Source organism: Lepisosteus platostomus, chromosome 20 (assembly GCF_059453375.1).
Source record: "Lepisosteus platostomus isolate fLepPlt1 chromosome 20, fLepPlt1.hap1, whole genome shotgun sequence".
NCBI lineage: Eukaryota > Metazoa > Chordata > Actinopteri > Semionotiformes > Lepisosteidae > Lepisosteus > Lepisosteus platostomus.
Genome location: NC_142630.1, coordinates 5,312,132 through 5,332,256, shown reverse-complemented (window position 1 = coordinate 5,332,256; position 20,125 = coordinate 5,312,132). Strand labels below are relative to the sequence as shown.

Here is a 20,125-nt window from a genome sequence, read left to right as displayed (position 1 = left end):
TGTAGTATTTCAGGCTGGATTTACCCACAGAGAAGCAACGGGTCATAGATACATTTCTTACCATTATTTTTTCTCTCAATTCTAGATTTACATAGGGCCAGGAGCACACTCTGCTTATTGAACATGAGCATTTGGATGAAAGAACGTACAGTGGATATCCTGTTTGGGTATCGCTGTGAAACATGTCCGTGTATTGTGTGCTTAAGGTAACCCAGAGGTTAGAGTTTTACTTGTGTCAGTACAGCTGTGAAACATGAGTTGCATTGACATTTACACACCAGACAATGTATGTAGTGGTCCTTTCTGCACACCTGGTGACGTTTCTCTGGGCGAAGCGGCCGAGCTCGTTTACTTTGTAATATAAAGATGCACTTTTTTACACATGGGTAGGATGAAAACACTGAGGTCTAAGATTTTGTTGAAAGGTGGTGTCATCTTGCTGACAAAAGATAACAAAATCTACCACATAAAAGGAAAATCCACCTTTTATTTTAAAAACCGCTATCATTTATTTTGACTCTTGATTATAGGCAGGTGATTCACCGTTACCAAATGCAAATGAAACTATTCAAGCACAACTGCCTTTGAACAGATTTTGCATCGGTGAAGTTACTTAGGCATAGGAGTGGCTCTGTATCATGGAAAAGTGAAGGCCTTTCTCATTAAAAAAAAATCAGGCTTAGTGCCACTGCACTTTGAATTTCCGGTTTTACCTTGATGAGTATCTGTGGAAGACCGGAATATGTAAGGATATAAAATCCTCTTCTATCATGCATCAGTCTGAGAATGACAGCTTTATTGTCAGGCTTGGCAGCTGTTTGACATTGGGACTCCGTTCAAACCGGCTGGATGACTCTCGATAATCTCCTGGAATGTAAACAGTTGGCCATTTCTAGGAAACAGTGGCTTTAGCGCAACAAGCAGCCAATCGGTTCTGCTTATTGTTTCTGCGTGTTTCCAAGCATCATGGGCCATTTTCCTTCTAGACTGTCTGAAGATGTGAGACCAGGTGCCCATTTATTTGTCCGTCGCTTTGGATACAAGCTCTTGCACAGCTGGGTGCTTTACTGGACTGGTCTGGAAGAAGTGCCTGCCCAAAGGTCCAGATCCTTCACCGCTGCTCCGCCCAACAGCAAATTGAAATGAATGCCTCTCATAGGAGCAGACTAGGAACACTAGCTTGAACAATGAAACACTTTCCTGAAAATGATGCAGCCTCCATCATTGTACACAGATTTCTTGGGAGTTAAGGTTACTCTTCTTGTGGATACTTGTGATCACAGTATAAGATATATTGATGTACTATGCTGTGTATATACCTGTAATACGGTAGATGTATGTGCTCAAAGACCACAGGCATAGTGATCTGGAGAAGCAGTAGATAGTTGTGTTGCATGAAGTTCAAGATGAACTCTTATGTTCAGACATAAACCTTAAAAAATAGGCAGTCGATTAACCGACACCGTTACCCACATGAGAAACATACCTTTTATCTGTCCGTTTCACAAATCTCTTAGTAATCAGGGCAAAACTGCTGTCTCTAGAACAAATGAAATTGTCGTTGTTAAAGGTGTTCGGGTTCAATTACTGCAGCCTCCCAGCGCTGTAGTGTATGGGATTCACTTTGTTTATACCTGCTGCCGGGAAGTTCAAGATGAAAGAAGACGACGTGTTTCGTCGCGGGTGATCTCTCGCCTCTCCGGGGCCCCGGTCGTGCCGCGCAGCAGAGAGACTCCACTGCGGAGTTGAGCAATTTCCTGAACTGCGCTTATTTTTCCTGCGGGTGTTTTATTACCGTGTCGCCGGGGCGACCCCCACTGCAGAACTCTGCCGCGCGTGTTCGAGGGGGACCGCAGGGTGTTTAATCAGTAACTTACGCTCACCCGAAGAGCTAATTTTCCCCATTAAGGCTGTTCTCATTACAGAGGATGTGCGGTTTCACGAAGGCTCTGTATTTAGCGCGCACCGAGCTGTTATCCAAGCTGATTTCAACGGGATCAAGCGGTTAGGCAGCTGTGGCCGTCTGACTCACTGGACAGAAATGTACTTGTAATTTGGAGGAAATTTGTTGAGCTCTTTTGGCTGCGGCCCAGGTTGTTTTTCCCTGCAGGCTTTGCGCTTTGCTTGGCGAGCTAACCACAATCCCTTTTCAATTCCACAGCACGATCTGACTTTTATTCTTCCCCTTTCCACAAGCCTTCCCTTCACACACTGACGAGGGGCTGCAGCTCAGCTACAGATGATAAAATGACTCTTTCGCTGCTAGTTTTACGTTTTGGGTGACTCTACTCCCCCCCCAGTGATGTCCCTGAATGATAGCAGAGAGGGAAGTTCCTCCCAATTCAATTCATGTTGAATAGACATTATCAGGTGACGGTCTGTCTAAGATGAAAAGTACACCCCCCAGTTCTCTTGTGGTAAAAGGACTCATGGATTACGACATTGAATATAATGTGACAATGATATCAAGTTTCATTTATATAATAATAATAATAATTGCTTACACTTATATAGCACTTTTCTGGACACTCCACTCAAAGCGCTTTACAGGTAATGGGGTCTCCCCTCCACCACCACCAATGTGCAGCCCCACCTGGATGATGCGACGGCAGCCATAGTGCGCCAGAACGCTCCCCACACACCAGCTCTCAGTGGGGAGGAGAGCAGAGTTATGAAGCCAATTCATAGATTGGAACTGTATTGAGCTCTACACCACAAAATCATAGACCGTTAAACTGTAAGATATATCCGAATCAACACCGAAGGCTCAGGCCTTGCAAAATGCAGTTTCAGAACGTTTGAAACAGAGTGCAGTAATGCACTTTGAGTGAAAAGTGGTCCATTTGAAAATGGTACAGCCGGTTTTTAAATACCTAGCTCAGGTGGGTAGCTGCGTTAGCATGCGTAGGCTGCAAAGGAACAAGTAATGGGCTGGTTTATTCCACGGTGAAAAGAGAAGAAAGAAAGCACAACGTTTTGGCTGTGGAGCCTTCTTCGGGTGTGAGTTAATTGTTCATTTAATTACCTTTATATGTTTGTGTAAGAAATATACCTTTGGAAAGGAATTGGCAGATGGCTAAGTGCATTTCCATTGGGGAAAAGGCTAGATTAAGGTCCTTGTCAGGTCTGCCAGTGTTGGAGCTCTGTTCCGCATGTTTATATGGCAAAGTACTTTCACAGGTCCTGGCTCAAGTAGTGTCTTATTCGGAATTGCTTCTTCTCACATGCCGACGTCTGCCCAACAGGCTGATCGAGCTGCATTCCCCGGACGGCAGGAACACGCTGGTCCTGCGCTGCCAGGATGCCCCCACGGCGCACTCCTGGTTCACCGCCATCCACGCCAACATCGCCGCCCTGCTGCCGCAGGTCCTGGCCCAGCTCGGCTCCACGCTGGGCTCCAGCAGCGCCAGCAGCCACCGCGAGGTCAAGCACATCGGCTGGCTGGCCGAGCAGGTGGGGCACCAGCCTGGGGTGGGGTTGGCACACTCCAAACATGAGGGAAGTCTGGTTTTCTTCCAGTTCTCCCACATGCCCCTGACAAAGACAAGTGCTGGCACTGCAAAATCCAGGGATCTTTACATCTGTTCTTCTCTTCTGTGCCTTAGTTGGATTACCAGGACTTCACTGGCTGTATTATTTTGGCAAGACGTCCTCAGTGCTAGAGATGAAGTTCTGGAAGAAGAGGAAATGCCACTTCTGTGGCTCTTTCAATTTGCTGTCATCCTTGATTTCTCTGCTGTGCCAGCAGTAGCCTCGTCCAGTCCTGGGCATCTTGTAGGTCTTCTAGCTACAGTATATTCAACTCCTTAGTTGTAAAAGCCTTGAGTTCATTGATTAATTATTATTGATTAGTGCCTCCAGTGATCAGAAATCATTCACAGCGCTCTCACCCTCCTCGATGAGCAGACTTCAGAGGTCAAGATGTGGCCTGGTTTTCTTTCCGTGTGTTCAACACCTGCAACATTAGCTACCGCTGTGCTGCGTCTCAACCCAGGTCTTGCATTGTTCGATCGCGGCTTAGACTGAAATTTTACACAAGGGCAGGAAATGCAGCAAAAGGGGGGGGAAAAGCAACAGGAAGACCTTGGTTTTTAATGCCTTGATGTGGCATTGTTGTGTACTGGTTTTCTGACCTTTGCGATCATTTGCAGGGTACCAACCTTTTAATCATGTTTATCAGTCTGCTGAGCGGAAAGCAGATTCTGTCAAGCACTGAAAGTAAAAGCAGAATTTCGCAAAAAAAAAAGCAAGTCTAGATTAACACTCAAGGATGTACAGTACCAGCTATATATTTTAATTAGGTTCATTTTTTAAGTCTAAAAATAAATGTCTGTTTTAAGTGTTGAGTTAAGATCTTCTGGAATCTCTGGATTTAAACTTTTTAAATGCATTTTAGGGAAGTTAAGATTGAGAAGTAATGATGCTAAAATGTTAACATCTGTGCTACGAAGGAAGTTGTGATCACCTGGGCTCCTTTTAGTACCTCAAAGACTCCAGTTGAAAATGATGCACAGCCATTAGAATAGACACCGTCCTTACAAAGATTAATTGTAAATTAGACTGAAGATGATTTTAACAGATTTGAAAGCAGAACTTGTGGATTAGTTTTGGAGGGGGAGCATTTTTGTTTTCTGCTCTAAGAGGTGGCCTTCTCATGACCTTCCCGTTTCTCTCACACAGCAGGCTGGCTTCCTGTCCCTTTGAGTATGGAGTGTATCTGTCCACTCTGTGAGCTCGCAGTCTGAGGTCCTCTTACGCCGAGACCTGAACTACTCTAGCTCAGAGCGATGGCAGCAGTCGAGACCATTTTTATAGCCATGTTCACTTTGAAAGGGTCCCGACCTGGTTTAGATCTTGAGCTGTCTGCTCATACCCTCTTAACCTGGGTCAGTTCCATCTTGTTCACCACCCTGAAATACAGAAACGGGCTTCTCCGCTCCCCAGAAGAGAAAAGTGAGATCCATTCTTGTTTCTTAGCAGAAATAGAAACTGCAGAGTATCTGTAAAGTGAGAGAAGGCAATACGTGTTGTCGTACTACTGTGCTGCCCTGTAATTATTTTTCTTCTTCAGTAGAATGTCTTTACCAAACTCTTGTAGTTGTGGGATTTAGTGCCTAATTGCTATGTCATCCTACTCTGGCGCGACTTTTTGTCCTGTTTCAGTTCCCACTTGGCAGAGGGGATCGTTGTAAAAAAGGAGTTTTTGAAAGTCTAAAGGGTCCCCAGCCCCTCGTTTAACCGGGGGTAGCTTGAGAGCGCTTCAGTGCAGTAATGTCCACCTGGACCCTGTGCTTGCAGATCAAGCTGGACGGAGGGCGGCACCAGTTCCGGCCGGTGGTCATGGCCCTGACGGAGAAGGACATCCTGCTGTACGACAGCGTGCCCTGGACGCGAGAGGCCTGGGCAGCCCCATGCCAGAGCCACCCCCTGCTGGCCACCAGGTAAAGGGGTTCATCTCTCCTGCACAATTTGTGCACTGGGGGTTCAGTGCATAGCTGGATCAGGAAAGCAGAATCCCCTTAATACGGGGGTAATGGAAGATGTGACGCCGAACAGAAGAGAGGGCTGGAGACTAATCATAAAACAGGCCTGTGTTTGCTGAGTCTTTAGTTCAGCGGTGGATATACACAGTGGTGTGCAATCTGGATTTTATAAGATTTATTCAACCCACGCAAAGTATACTTGATTTTTCCAAACTGCAGAGTCTGCAGAGCCTCAGACCTAATGGCAGTAGCTGGGTGGGACTGACTACTTCCAGCTGAGCAGCAGTAACCTAGCGAGATGAGGTAGTGTGGGCTTGAGATGGCAGTCAGTGTTTGATCTGGAGTGTGGCAATCTCAGTGGAACGGCTTCCTTTGAGCAGGTCATTAGAAGACAGAGGTCAGAGCCCTTCACCAATCGGGGCTGCCCTGGGATGGAATTAAATAGAGCAAAGGTGAAGATGGGAACAGCTGCAGGAGCACTGGATGAGGGAGGAGGCGACTGATATTCTGCAGAGGAAGAGACTCCTCACCTCTGACTCCTGGACTCTTTAATCTTCTGTAGGGCTTAAACTAGACGCCTCCTGGTTTGTTCTGAGCCCCGCTCTGACACACAGAGCGGCGTGTCAGGACAGCTTCACTGGCTCAGCACAGGACAGGCCCAACCTGTGAGCACAGCTTGAGGCCAGCCGGGGTGAAAACCTGGCACGCTATTTCAGAAGCGTCTTTTCTGATAGAAGATGATTCTTTAAATCCTACAAACTCTATCAACCTGATATCGGCAGGCTCTTGATATGGTAGAATCACAGAAAATAGCTTAAGGTGAACCAGGATCTTTTACCCCCATTCTTGAATTGTGATACAATTGACCTTTGTATCAAGAACACTCAAGTAACACAAGAAATGGGATTAGAAAAAAATATATATGAAGAGTTTAAAAATAACATCACTTGTGAGGTAATTTAATTTTGTTTTCTCGGCTTTTCCTTCAGAAACCAAGCGAGCTCCTAGTTAAATTCAGTTATTTAATTGCAGGTGGTTCGGTTTGCTTTCAAGAAGAAATGCAGACTTCTTTATTCAGAAACAACCACGACGGAGGAAGTTGCCCCCTCCTCTTCTTTATTAAAAGCTGAATACAGGATAAGTGCTTTGGTTTGGTAAATTGTCATGTGAATAAACAGCTCTTCTGTTTCCTTCCTGGCCTGGCGATTGCTGACATGTGAAAGCTGCTCAGCCTGTTGAGGTTTACTTGGAGGCTTTTTCTGAAGCCTTGGAGAGCTAGCAGGACTCTTAGCAAGACAAATATGTTTCAGTGTTTTCGGTTGGCTTCCACAAGTCTAACATCTCTCCGTACGGTGCCTTCTCCACCTCGGCAAAGAAAAATCAACATCTTGCTTCGGACCTTTTGCTTTCATTGGTTTATCTATTCACATTTGGAATTTACATTTTACATCTCTCCCGCTCTGCCCCCTCGCCAGCTGTAGTTGACCACTCTAGCCCCTCGTACCGCAGGGAAACCCAGAACCTGCAGGCTCTGACCTCTCCTCCACGCCCCCTTGTCAGTTCCACTCGTCACCTGGAGCCACGCAGGGCCTAGCGGGGGAATGCACATTGATTGCATCGCTAACAAGACTGCAAGCTTGCAGGGCCCCGGCAAGTCCCAGGGGTCATTTCTGCTCTGCCAGCCGAGAATATCCTGTCCGTCTGTATCCCAGGCAGTCTAGGCAGCGCTCACACAGCAGTGTGCGTCTGCTTGCAGGATCTTTAGCCTTGGATGCCTGAAAACGCAGCCCAGTCATGACCTACAGTACAGGCCTATTATCTGCAGAAGCAACTGTGCTAGGCAAGACACCTGAGGAGCCAGTGCTTTGATTTCCAAGAATAATCACTTTATCCTAGTTTACAATAAAATTATTTTATTCTAGGGCATTAAATTGATCAAAAGGGACAATATAGGATGTAGTTGTGCAGTTGACTGCTGTTCTTAGAATGGATCTGTGCCATACTGATGGCGTGAATTATTCTAAATTACAGTACGTGACTATGCGTACATTTTATCAGTGCACTTTCTATCCCACGCGTCTGTGTGATTGCAGGAGCTCCGAATATCAGTTCAGTTGATGAACTGATTGCTATGACTGCGTTTTGTACATGTTTTGTATGGCTGGAAATATTAATGTAGCAAAACAAATAAGGGAAGCCTTTGACTTCAAGATCCCTAAGGACATGGTACCTGACTGCTGCCACCTAGTGTTTATTTGTGGTGGCTGTTGTTTTAAAGCTAGGTGGTCCATCTCCAGTCATGGAGGCCCGGTGTGTGTTTGGTGCAGTGGTTAGAGCTCTGGACACAAAACAAGAAGGTTGCTGGTTCCAGTCCCAGAGAAAACAGTGCAGTTGTATCCCTGATCAAGGTACTTCACCTGAATTGGTCCAGTAAAGCACCCAGCTGTATAAATTCAAATTTTAAGTCACTTTGGATAAAAGCATCAGCCATATGAAGTACTAAACACATCATTCCTTTTCGCTTATTTGTTTACGTTAAGTTTCAAAACCCATCCTGTAAGAAATGCGACCCTTGATACAGGACACCAGTTTAATAAAAGAAAATTGGTTCCATCGCTCCACATGTTTCCAATTCACGATTTCTAAATTTAACCAAGATTGTTCTGAGAAACAAAAGATGGTAAGAGTCAGCACATCGGTAATTGTTAGATTTCAAGCTGCCTTTTCCAAGCTGACAATGCCTGCAAAGACTTGCATCTTTCACCATACAACCCAAAGACCAAACCCCTTCTGTGGGTCTTTTTATTTGGATGTTAACAGATATTTAACTCATGAAAATGCATTCCCTTCATGTTTTTGTGGGATCGTTCTGTCATCTGAGGTACTTGAGCTGACTCTGCAGATTCTTCTCTGTTTTTTCAGTTGGTCTGATCCACATGCTTGAGTTTTGTTTCTGTTGTGGGATCTATTCTTCTGATCAAGGAGCGTGGTGTTAAATGTTAGCATTCATGTACTTTATATCTGTGATAGGCACTTCATCTTTCTCTGCAGTTTTGGAGGCAGCAACGTTTCTCTAACCCATTAGACTTCCTTCCCTATCTGTTGTATGTTTTGTGCCAGTAAGAGGTCATTTGCTGGTTACATGCTGATAAATTAAAGCATGCACTCTTTATCAGGTAGTATAAGATCTGCATGCAGTTTAATCAAGAAAGGGAGGTTTGTCATGATTTTGGAAACAGTTAGCTCTTGCTGAAATACAAAACATTACTGAAAACTTGCACATGGTGACTTACAGCAGCAAAATTGCCTGTTCCTGTTTTACTCACTGTTGACATTTTCATGGTTCCCTGTCCCTTTGTTTGGATATGACCCACCATTTCTAATGGAGTGGGAAGACTGTGATGATACAGGTGTCAGCAGGGAATTTAAAATTGCACACATCTCTCTGAAGCTGCGGCAGGCATTTTAGTTTACAATGTCAATTTTGTTTCATCATGGGGATCTGGTCCGCTCCCTGTTTAAGCCGGGACATGGTGTACAGGAAGGCTGGAAAAAAAACGACCTTTATTACTCAATGTGCACATTGCATAGCAGGAAATTGAAGCTCAGGTCAGCCAAAACCAACAGTATTGTTCTCTTATCTGTCCTGTTCCTCCAATACCTGTTTGGCAATGTGGTATAGAAAGTTTGGAAGACTTTCTCAAATGTGCATTTACTTTAGCACAGATATTTTGTAACTAGCAGACTACTAGGCAGATGTGTGCCCATGAGTAAAGTCATATACCGATAACACTTGCTAAATTCCCTGAGGACTGATTCTGTAACAAGGGTTGCAAAAAGTTCCCAGGAGGAATCGGGTATCAACCAACAATGTGAGTGTATTGCTACCTTCCTATAAGTCAGTCCAGCCCTTGAATTCAAAGACAGAGCCCAAACAAAAAAAAACAACCTTTCAGCTTGCAAGTCGTACCGTTGAGGTAATGTCAAATTGGTTTTCTCTGTCAGTGTTTTTTATGCTTATAATGTTGCACTGCTCTGGAGTGGTGGTTTGATGTTTGTTCATGGTGATCAATGAAGTTATTGTGCTCAATTGTTTTAGACTGTGGATTAAAAAGCCTGCAGGATCTTCTCCTGGGCAAAGAGGTAAACTCACATTTGCACAACTGAACACCAATAGAATCATATAGATTCTGGACCACTTGCTTAAACATGCCTTGAGCCTTTTTAATTTTAATGAGGTTTTGTGTACAATAATCATAATTTATTTCACACAAGAGCCAGTGATTTCAGTGAGACTGCTCTTCAGTGATGGGTGAAGTGGGTCCCCTCTTGTATGTATAGTGCCCTGCGATCCTTTTGGAATGAAAAGCTCTGTGTAAATGTAAGGAATTGTCACCATTGAGAAGATGAAACTCAGTGGCCCACAGCCTGCACTGTCCTGTTTTGGGTCCCAACTTGAACAGTCCCTCCCCTGTCTTGATCTGACCAGTAACACTCACTCTGGCTGTAAATTAATTTCACTGAGAAGGTGGATCCCCAAAAGAGCTGTTTATACCACCAACAAAAAATCCACTTATACAGTACCTCCCTCTGTTTGGTTGTTTTCTCATACACCAGCACACAAGCTCGTAAAAACTTCATCTATACTGTATTTGAACACCAGTGAACATGTACAGTATGCTAACTTACAGACACACACATACTTCACTGACTCTGAAGACACCTGGATTTCCCTGTCCCAGACCAAAGACAACCATCAACCATCTTTATCATAAAGATGCAAAAAAGAAAATTCTTAGTCAAAGAGTTTTCCAGTACTGGGCCTTGAGACCCATCATGCCTCTTTCTCGTAATTCTCTTTGCAGACAAAACAGGGTGTACAGTTACACACATACAGCCTCTATTATAGTACAGACCCCTAGCTTTGGAAATGCTGTATATCTTCTGGAATCCAACCCCGTTAGGGGAGGAATTTGCTTTGAGTAAGAACAGGCTGGCAATCTGAGTAAGGCAATAAAATTATAAAGTGTTCCACATTTTTCTGGAGAACACATGGTACTGTTTGTAAAAGCTCCAACTAAGTTACTGTTTTTCTTGTCCTTCTTGATAGGAAAAGTCAATTTAATGTCGAGGACTTGAGCTCTCCTGACCACTTGCTCTTCTTCAGCTCCGTCTGTCTTCAAGGTCGGAATTAGGGTGCCAGCAGTTGTCCTCTGAGAAAACTGTGTAGCAAGCCATGCAGCTTGAGACTGCTGCTTTCGGTTCGCTGGAATTATGAGTTCACCAAGTGCGTCTTAAAGCAGATTCACAGTCGTAGTCAATTTCATTCAGATCAGAGCACCCCAGCTTTGATTGTTAAAACTTTTCAGCAGATATACAGGTGATAGCAACAGGTCCAGCTGATGACTATTATTTAATGCTGTTTGTATCTACTGTAGCTAACTTTTTCAGTGGGGATGCCGGTCGTTGTCGTACAGTGCCGTGTGTCTTGTTTAATTGTCACTGAAGGAAAAAACAGGAGCACTTTCGGCTCAAGAGGCTGAGATGAAGGCCTGTTGCCTTTTCCTGATACTGTGTGTTCTGTGACACACAGGGCGAGAGGTTGAGATTGATAGAAAGTGTGTTACTGAGTTGGTCTTCAGAGAAAGAAGAATAGGAAAGTACCCTGTCAGGGTCAGGTTAGCTGCCAGACATCCGAAAGTACGCTCATAAAGTGGTGTTTGTTGGCAGAGCTTCTGTAAATTTTGTTTACTCCTTTCAGGAAAAGTGCCTAGTTTCCTTTGTGTGGTATGATTGCGGAGTTGTCAAAACACAGTTTGGGATTTACTGGGCATTATCTTAACTTGGCATTGTTTCCCCCTGTGTTTTTAATTTGGGGAATAAGGCAGCTTTAATCCACACACCTGCATTGTGTGGTAACCAGCTAGGGCTGCAAGGAGCTGTAGTTCTGTTTCAGCAGCTGATCCAGTAAGCTGGCAATGGGAAAAGACCTTCAGTTTCCCTAGAGCTCCATTTAGGGAAGTCAGGGCAAACACTGAGGGAACAATACATGTAAAATGAAGGGGCAGTGTGCTTTTGATCTGCTCCTCTTTTTTAAAGATGGGACGGGTAGTTTTAATCCAATTTTAATCCAATCCCTGCAATTAATTTGGAGATAGAAGAGGATAGTATTAGTCATCTTTGGAGCTTTGGAAATGCTCCAGTCCGTTTTCTTGACGTGTTCTGTGTTCTGTGCCTATAGAAGTTTTCTGGAGTGGGGGATGGAACTGATCCTCACACCAGGTGTCAACAGACCTGCTCCCTCTCTTTCCCCATCTGTGGCAGGTTTTAATAGGTAACCATTGAATAACCAGTTTCGAGAGAGACTCCAGCTGGGAGCTGCAATTTCCAAATGCTGGGAACAGTTTAGGTGAAATCAATTGATTTTTTTTTTCCACTTAATTCAGAAATCATTTAGAATAGAAATCTTGGCCTCACCTTTCCTTGATCGAGCACATTACTTGCTTCAATAACTTGCAACTGTTCTCAGACTTTAGAAATTATTGATATTCTGTTCTGTAAGAGTACAGGACTGGAGGTTTCTGGGACCAGTGTTGGCGACCCCTGATTCTCAAACCCTTATTTGTGTGTCAGGCAGAAAATTAATTATATTTATAATATTTTATGTTGTCCACCCTTAATCATACTTTTAAGCAATGGCTTAAGCTTTGCAGTTGAGCAAATACAGGTTTACATGTAGTAACAGAGCTAGGAATATGACAGACCTGTGAGAGTTATAAACTTGTTTTCCTGCTTGATCAATACAAGTTATGGCTTTAAATGGGCTAAGCTGCTGTTCCTTTCCTTTTAACTGGGGAATCTCGTCTGCTTGCCTATTGCAGGTGCCTACAGTTCAACCGATTGCTACTGTATGCCAGCAGCTCGGGGCAGTTCTGGAAATGAGTACAAGTATAGGCTCACGAGGGCTTGGCAGTGACACGATGTGCACTTCATTTTCCGTCTGTGTGGGAACAAGAAGCAGTCACTTTTAGTGCTGTGTAGGAGATCTGGCATGGGTCTTTTCAGGATGTCTGGGGAAAAATTAGCTACAAACATAGCTATGGTTGGACTGAGAAAATAGATCCTTTCCAGGGCTTTATAATTAGTTTTTGATGCTCTTGTTTTGGAGGCATGTTGCCATTTCAGGTGTAGGATTTCAATGGGGTAAGGCACCAAGGGAGCTCGCCTCAAAGCTATTCCAATCAAAGGCTTGCCTGGGAGTGGAGTCCAGTGGAGACAAGGGGTTTGCATGATCTCGTTCGGAAACCAGGAAATGTGTATTCCCCGGAGGGAACTGCAGCAGCGTAATTGGATTTTAATTTTGCAATATTAATGCCCGACTGTCTGTTGTTGCTTTACTGGTTCAATAGAAACTTTAGCTCATTAACACACACACAAAAACTGCCATTCTCTGGCAAAGACTGCCAACTCTCTCTGTTCTTTAAATGGAGACTTGTCTTCTTGGGAAAGCAAGCATGTGTTACACCATCTGAGAACAACCTATGGTGATGAATATGCAACCTTATCCTTCATTTTAACTCTTGGCTCTGATACAACTCATCCAGTCTGGCCTGTGTGTTTCCATCAGATTTTGAATTTTTCTGTGATTATTAGACTAGATTTCAGGAACCCCTGAATTCTTCCAGCTGTCACACTGGAGGTCATTGGCGTGCTGCTCAGATATGAGAGTCATCACTGGACTAGGGAATTCTCAAGGAGAGATCTGTACGGATTGCGGGCTTGAAGAAGACTGTTTGCTGTCAATCGTCTTTGGAAAAGAAAGAAGAAGAGTAAGACTCTGAACATGCTGGGGGTTTTTCGTTCAAGATGAAATTTAGGGACAAGATGGTCATTACCGACCACATCGAGAAAATTATTATTGATCGTTGTGTGTGGTTAATTTGAAAAGTGGAATAGCCAGTTCCACTAGTGCATGGTGTTTTAGAACAACATAATGTTAGCTTTGAGTTTAGAGGGGGAAAAAATGCTGTTCGGTCTGTGTCCTGTGACCATAGTAATTAGTGGCTAGTAAGATGGTGACCCACTGGGTTTAAACTATGGCCTTGGAGAAAACCTCAATGTTTGATCCCATTTTTTTTTCCTTCTAGACTCGGAGGCAAATGTCAAGTAAATTTACTTCTGATGTGCGCTAAGAAGTATTTTATTCAGCCTGTAATCGCGATTATCACAGCACTTTGTGATGATCAGTTACTCAAAACTTCATTGTTGTCCAGCCCTAGGCACAAATGTCTGACTTCCTTATAAGCCAAAAACAGGAGCTGGATAGTTTTCCCCAAATCAGGATAACAGTCTTAGTTTTGTGTATAGTGTGGGGAGGCCCAGTCGTGTGAAGAATACTGCTTTTATGCTTTGTCAGTATAGTTTTTACAGCAGCCTGCAGCTTATAACACCAGAAATAGATCAAACTCCTCTGCAGATTATTAGTTTCTGTGCACTCTTATAAACAAGAAGCAAACTTCCCAAAAGCATATTGCTCGTGGCACCTTTAACATACTGCTGAATCTTTGTCTTTGCACAGTAAGTGGAACAGTTGTAGGGTGGAAATAGGATAGTGTTCTCTGAGATGGACAAGAGCTGTTCTGACGTTAGTCATTTTTCTGCTACTTCCAGATATTTTTGCATTTTTTCCAGCTCAACAATGATTCCATCAACCAAGCTGTGAATTAGAAACTATTTGATGTAGTTTGAAGAAATGTATCCGAGAGGTTTGAGAAAATAAATGTGCTGTGCAAAAACATGCATCACAATTATTATTTTCTAGTTATGACATGTAGTCAGTAAATATACCTCTTAATCTACTGCATTGAATTTTATATCGCAGTCCAATGTAGACATGCAAGTGTTCTGGGTCATTTCTGCCTGTAATTGCCCTGGGGATAGTCCTGCCCCTAGAAAATTGTTAATGATCATTGATCTGTTACCATCATGAAGATTTTTTACTATCCTTTTTTAAGGTAGGATTATAGTAAGGTCTCTGGATTGAAATGTCTTTTTTTTCCATCTGTTGTCAGTACATATAGTCGGCCATTTGGAAATTTTTACTTAAATCAACCGAAAAAATTAAATCACTAAAAGATTTGTCTCCTGAATTTGCAGCCTATCACAACTGCACATACTCTGGTTGTTCTGTCATACAACATAAATCGCATAATGCTGCTGAGTTTTATGCAATTAAAACTCAATCATCTCCCATATTGATTTCACTCATCTTATTTGCTGCTTCACAAAGCTTGTTTTGTCATGCAAAGAAAGAAATTCTCAAGGCTCAGCTGCTACAGGCTACTGTTTGTAACATTGGTTGTGCTGTACAGCCAAAAACCGGTTGTTTCCTATCCTGCTTGACCAACCGTGATCAAGATTCCCTCATTGGTGACACATGGTTTTGGCCACAGAAAGGAACTGGGCAGGTTAGCACCCACATGGAACTCAACACTCAGTTCCTGTGGCTAGCTGGGCGCCTGCGAGCTTGCAGTGTTAGCAGTGAAAACTGGGCGAAAGTGCTGTTTTTCTGCAATTATCTGGTTTTGTTGGCTAGCACGGCCCAATGTGGATGGGTGTCATTGCTCTGGGTTTTGTGGTTTTTGCCTGCCTCGGTACCAGTCTGCAGCAGTTAGACCCTGTGCAGCCTTGTATCTCAGAGAAGGAATCCAGTTGCTGTTTGCCAGCGAGTCTCCAGCTGGATCAGATTATGAGTACAGCCAGGCAGAATCCAACACGTCTTCCAGATATCTAATCAGTGTGCTTTGCTGGCAGGGCACTTTCTAACCATCTGGTTTATGTTAAACAAATCCCTGCATTTCCAGCAGAAGAGACACGTGAGATATGATACAGCTTTTGTTTGTGTGTGCTTGGACTGGCCAAGAGGCATCTGGGAGCCCTGTTACAGTTTCTCCTCTTTTCATTTTTTGAAGACGACAGTAGTTTATTCACAAAGATGTAACTCAACATTATTAATTTGCTCAGCAAGTTCTAATGCAATCATAATAAAATCTAACCTTACTAACCCTTGCCCCAGTGTCTGGCAGGACTCCATACGCTGTCCACTTGTGGCCCAGAGTGGAGCTCAGGACGCCATTAACCTGACCCATCCACAGGAGCAGGGCCATCTGCAGCTGCATAACCAGTGGACATGGGACACTTCAGCACACAGGCATTAACACAGATGGCAAGCTCAGCAAATGAACCAATTCGCTTGTTCTGCTGTGTATAAAGTTATTAGAGGCGATCAGTCCTGCTGAAGGGGCCATGCTCTCTGGTTTGAGACAGGGTATAGGAGCTCTGCCACAGTGACTTCTGGGTAAGCGAATGCTGTGTTGGCAACACAACACTGAGCACACAAAGGAGCGGATGGTGGCCTGTGCTGGCATGGCCTGGTGCAACCTGCAGGGCCTGATGCAGATGATTGTGCAGGAGACTGGCATTTAAGCTTTGGGCTTGGACAGGCGGTGATTAAAGCACTTGGAACTGAAAGAAATGCAAGGTAATGGGGCAAAGCATAAAATGAACTGTTTATCCATTGCTAAGGATACCTTCTTTGTTATTTAACATAGACTAGCATAAATTGCAGAGGTCTCAGTGCAGTTCCATTTCATCCTCTTGGGCTGTGGCACACACCAGCCTAGAAACAGGCAAGTGATTATTTCTTACAAGACCTGCTGGTTTATTTTCCAGGGCAACAGTTCATAGCACATAATGAAGGAAAGGGTTTGGGGAATTGTTTGAGTCCTCCTGGAGCTCATCAAGAGACTGTGAGACTGTCCTGGGAAATTAGTTATAAGGCACAGATGGCATGGTTTAATACACAAAGACTGATTTCAGTTTCAGTTTGAGCTCAATCAGTAGATAAAAATTTCATTGTAAAAGCTTCACTAGGTAAATGATTTCAAATAACGATCCTCAACAACTTAATGAATGAAATATTCTTGAGTTTGTTTAATAATCCCTTGGTATTTTTAGTGATATGTTTGTTTCAAATCAAAAGGAATCTTGATGCTTAATCAAATTGAGCAGATTTCATCTCTCTTTATCGAGAATTTGAAAATGTTCGCCCTTGATCTGCCGTTTTAAAAGTACATTTTTTTATGCGCCTTGAAAAGACTAATCTTGGTAATGCTTCACAAAATCAGTCATGATTTGCTTGTTATAGTCGTTCATTTTCTGTCATGGATCTTAAATTCGACCAATGAAAGGTTTTGTGGTGAAATAAAAGGTCACATTTTGACCAGATTTTTGCGATTTTAAAACAAGCCGAAAATGCAAAAAAAAATGATAAAAGAAACCTTTGTGAGAAACAAGTCAGGACCAGTTTTTCTCTTCACCCAGAGTTTGGGAAACAGGTCCCACTGAACTTTAAAAGTGCTGGTTTCAATCTTTTTCATTCCCTTGTTCCTTGGAGCGATGAATGACACGCATACCAATTAGGTCAAAGTCCTCCTTGGGACTACTGTGTCCCGGATTTAACTCTTTGAGGTGTCAGTTCCTGGGCCCAACAGGGACAATCCTGACACTGAATCCTTTCTGTGAAGCTGGCGAAGCTGTTGTGGGAGGCTGTAAGAACTGTAAGAATTCATGGCAGTGTGTTAACCCTGATGCATTTCTGATAGGTGATGATGGAAAGCATGTTGGTGTTTTGTTTCAGAAGTGGTCCACAGATATGTGCACTTTTTTATTATATAGTAGTTTGTTAGGTCACTTGTTTGAAGACATTTTTCTACCCAAGAGAGGTTCTAGACATTTGTGAATTTTTGCAGCGATGTCCTCTAGAGATTCATCAGGTATCCAGGCAGGACTAATGTCCCTGTGAGATGGAAATAGCCCGGCAGGTGTGAATGTGCATGGTTACCAAATATCGGGGTGCAAAGGCTCTAGAAACGAGCAGAGCTGAGCAGCAGCTCAGTTCCAAATTACGAAGCTAGAAAGTGAACTAAGCACTAATTCTAAATTTCAAGTCATAGTCTAAAACATTCATTTAATACAGTATTTTTCATATTTTTCATGTCTTGCAATTTCAGAGCACTAAAAAGAATTAACAGCACATTGTGGGAGAGCTGTCTCCGGTTGCTCAAGGGGCGTCTTGAACATGTAGTGTTCATTTCAGACTTGCGAGGATCAGAACATCAGAAGCCTCTGTCCTTGGCCGATTTAAAAACATCTCTGTTTTGTGGTCATCCAGAACGGTGTAAGAAATGTGCCGAACAGTAAGGCCCTTGTGTGGTTATGACAACTTTGAAGTCAATTTGGTAAAAAAAGACATTGAAATTTCTCAAAATAAGGTGATTTCATTTGTTATTTCCAAATGTGCCACTGCATTCTAAGATTTTAAGTAGTTTAAGCTGATTTTGCCCAAGCGGGCCAGTTCTGTGTCCCGTGTAGAAGAATCCAGGACGTTTCTGGAGCTGGTGTCGCCAGTGTGCCCACAGCCGTGTTTTTCCACCGTAGAGCTGTCCGAATCCTCACGGCTGCCCTGGTGTGCGTCTCTCTGCAGGCTGGTCCACTCGGGCAGCGCCAGGAGCTCACCCGCCCTCGGCTCGGAGCTGGTGTTCGCCACGCGCACGGGCACCCGGCAGGGCATCGAGGCGCACCTCTTCCGGGTGGAGACGCACTGGGACCTGTCCTCCTGGACCCGGATGCTGGTGCAAGGCTGTCACAGCGCTGCCGAGCTGATCAAGGAGGTCTCCATAGGTGAGCGCGCGTTCACGGGCTCGCTGTCGGACAAGGACCACGCGTGGCCGTGCGTTTGAAAGCAGCGGCGCTTCTGTGCGCAAAGAGTTGTGGGAGTGTGGAGCAGACTGACAGATGGCCTGGATGAAATCCTTGTATTAGTTAGATATTAAGTACTAAATGGGGCCAAATGTCCTCTTTGTGGTTGTAACCCTTCATAGATACGACGTGCCGGAGTGCGTTTCAGTACAAAATCCCATACGTAAGTGTGGCTCAGTGCCTGTGAATGCCATTGTTACTGCAGAACGCGTATAAATGCAGAGGATTACTCAAACGATCGTGTGACAGTGATTATAACGAAAGGGGTTAGACGGATGTTTGTCAGTAGTGTCCTGGTGGCTGCAGCAGCCACAAAGCCTGTTCAGTTTGTGGTGGGATGAGAAGTCATTTCTACGGGACTTTGTGATGCAGGAAAGAGTTTCGGTACAGTTTGGTCGGGTGGTTCAAGGCTGAAGGGAGAACTGATGCATGGAGGCGCATTTGTCTGCAAAATGAAATCTGCAGCACCTCAGATGGATCAAGATGGAAGTAACATTGGAGTAAAAAGACTGTAGAACGGCATTGTGTTGAATTATGCCAAGATGCAGCAATTCGGGTGTTAAACTGCAGGATTCGCAAAGATTTATGTGGAAAAGCACAGTAATTGGAACTTTGCTCCCATCCAGTCAATTTAGTTGAAATTGCAATGTGGTTTTTATGGTATAAATACAATATGCAGAAGCTGTCAGAGCAGATTCTAGGTAGACGTCCTGCCTGCAGAGAAACCCCAGTCTGCTCTCTGGAAGAGACTTGTGTAAACTCAGCGCTCAGCGCCACGGCTTGCCAAACCGCCAGATCTCTCGATAGTTTTTTCTTCTCGGTTGAATGGCTTATATTCAAACCCAAATCCCTCAAGGATTTTTAGAAAGAAAGCAGGCCCTTACTTCTCTGCTCTGATGAAACGCGACCTTTTGGTCACACATAAAAAAAAAATAAAATAAAGAAGGCTGCACTATTTCTCCAGTAATGCAGAAATGAAACAATGTATGTAGTACAATCTGACCATTAATGCGGAGTAAGGAAATTCTGTTTAGACACAGAAGCAGGAGGCCAAACAGCCATGTAATTGGGTTGTTGGCTGTGGATGTAGTGCAGAAGAGTGTAGTGTCTTTCAAAGTCCTTCGTCCTACAGTCCTACAGTCCTTCGTAACAAGACCCCATGGTGGGCTTGAAGTCCTTTCCTAGTTTCAGCTGAGGATGAGGTTTCCCAGCCCAATGCAACAACACAAGGCAACCTGCCTGTAGTCTTGTCCAGAACATGACAAAGTACTAAAACCCGATGGGCTAGACGGGCTCAGTGGGCTCCTCTCATTTGCCAACTTTCTTGTGGTCTTGCGTTGCAGAAGATAAATGCAGCACGTGGAAGTCCCTGTAAAAGAAATCCTTGGCCTTTATTTAAATCTGATCTGATAAACTAGCCGTCCACAAAAAGGTTAAATAAATAGCGCCACAAAATTTTATTTAAGAATAAAGTGCAGAGTTTAGCAGTGGAATAAACGTGTGTTGTGTTTGCATTATGAAGATCGGTGAAATGAGTGAATTAGTGAATTGCGTTATGAGAGAGTTTTATTTCAGTGGTGTTGTGCACTAGAGACAGTTTTCACCTTATATTTGTAAAACACTGGCACTGTAATTAAACTCCGGACGCGGGGGGGGGGCTGCCGTTTTGAATGTCAAGGTCTGGGTCAGAATCCACAGTCCCCCTGGAAGGAGAGGTCAAAGGGCACCATCGCCATAGAAACTGAGTCAAGAGTCAAGGAAGGAGGAGGTGCCGGAAGGCAGGCTAGGGACTGAGCTTTCTGCAGGGCAACCAAATTAAATGG

General features: G+C 43.9%; 1 protein-coding gene across 1 annotated transcript in view; it reads left to right on the top strand.

The window, feature by feature from the left end:
• The window catches only part of sntb2 (syntrophin, beta 2), a 52,818-nt gene that overhangs the window by 19,895 nt on the left and 12,798 nt on the right, over positions 1-20,125 (top strand). The window contains exons 3-5 of the mRNA XM_088614248.1: positions 3,246-3,453; positions 5,299-5,441; positions 18,028-18,224. Of these exons, the coding sequence (XP_088470374.1) occupies positions 3,246-3,453; positions 5,299-5,441; positions 18,028-18,224 (548 nt within the window). The remainder of the gene's footprint in view (positions 1-3,245; positions 3,454-5,298; positions 5,442-18,027; positions 18,225-20,125) is intronic.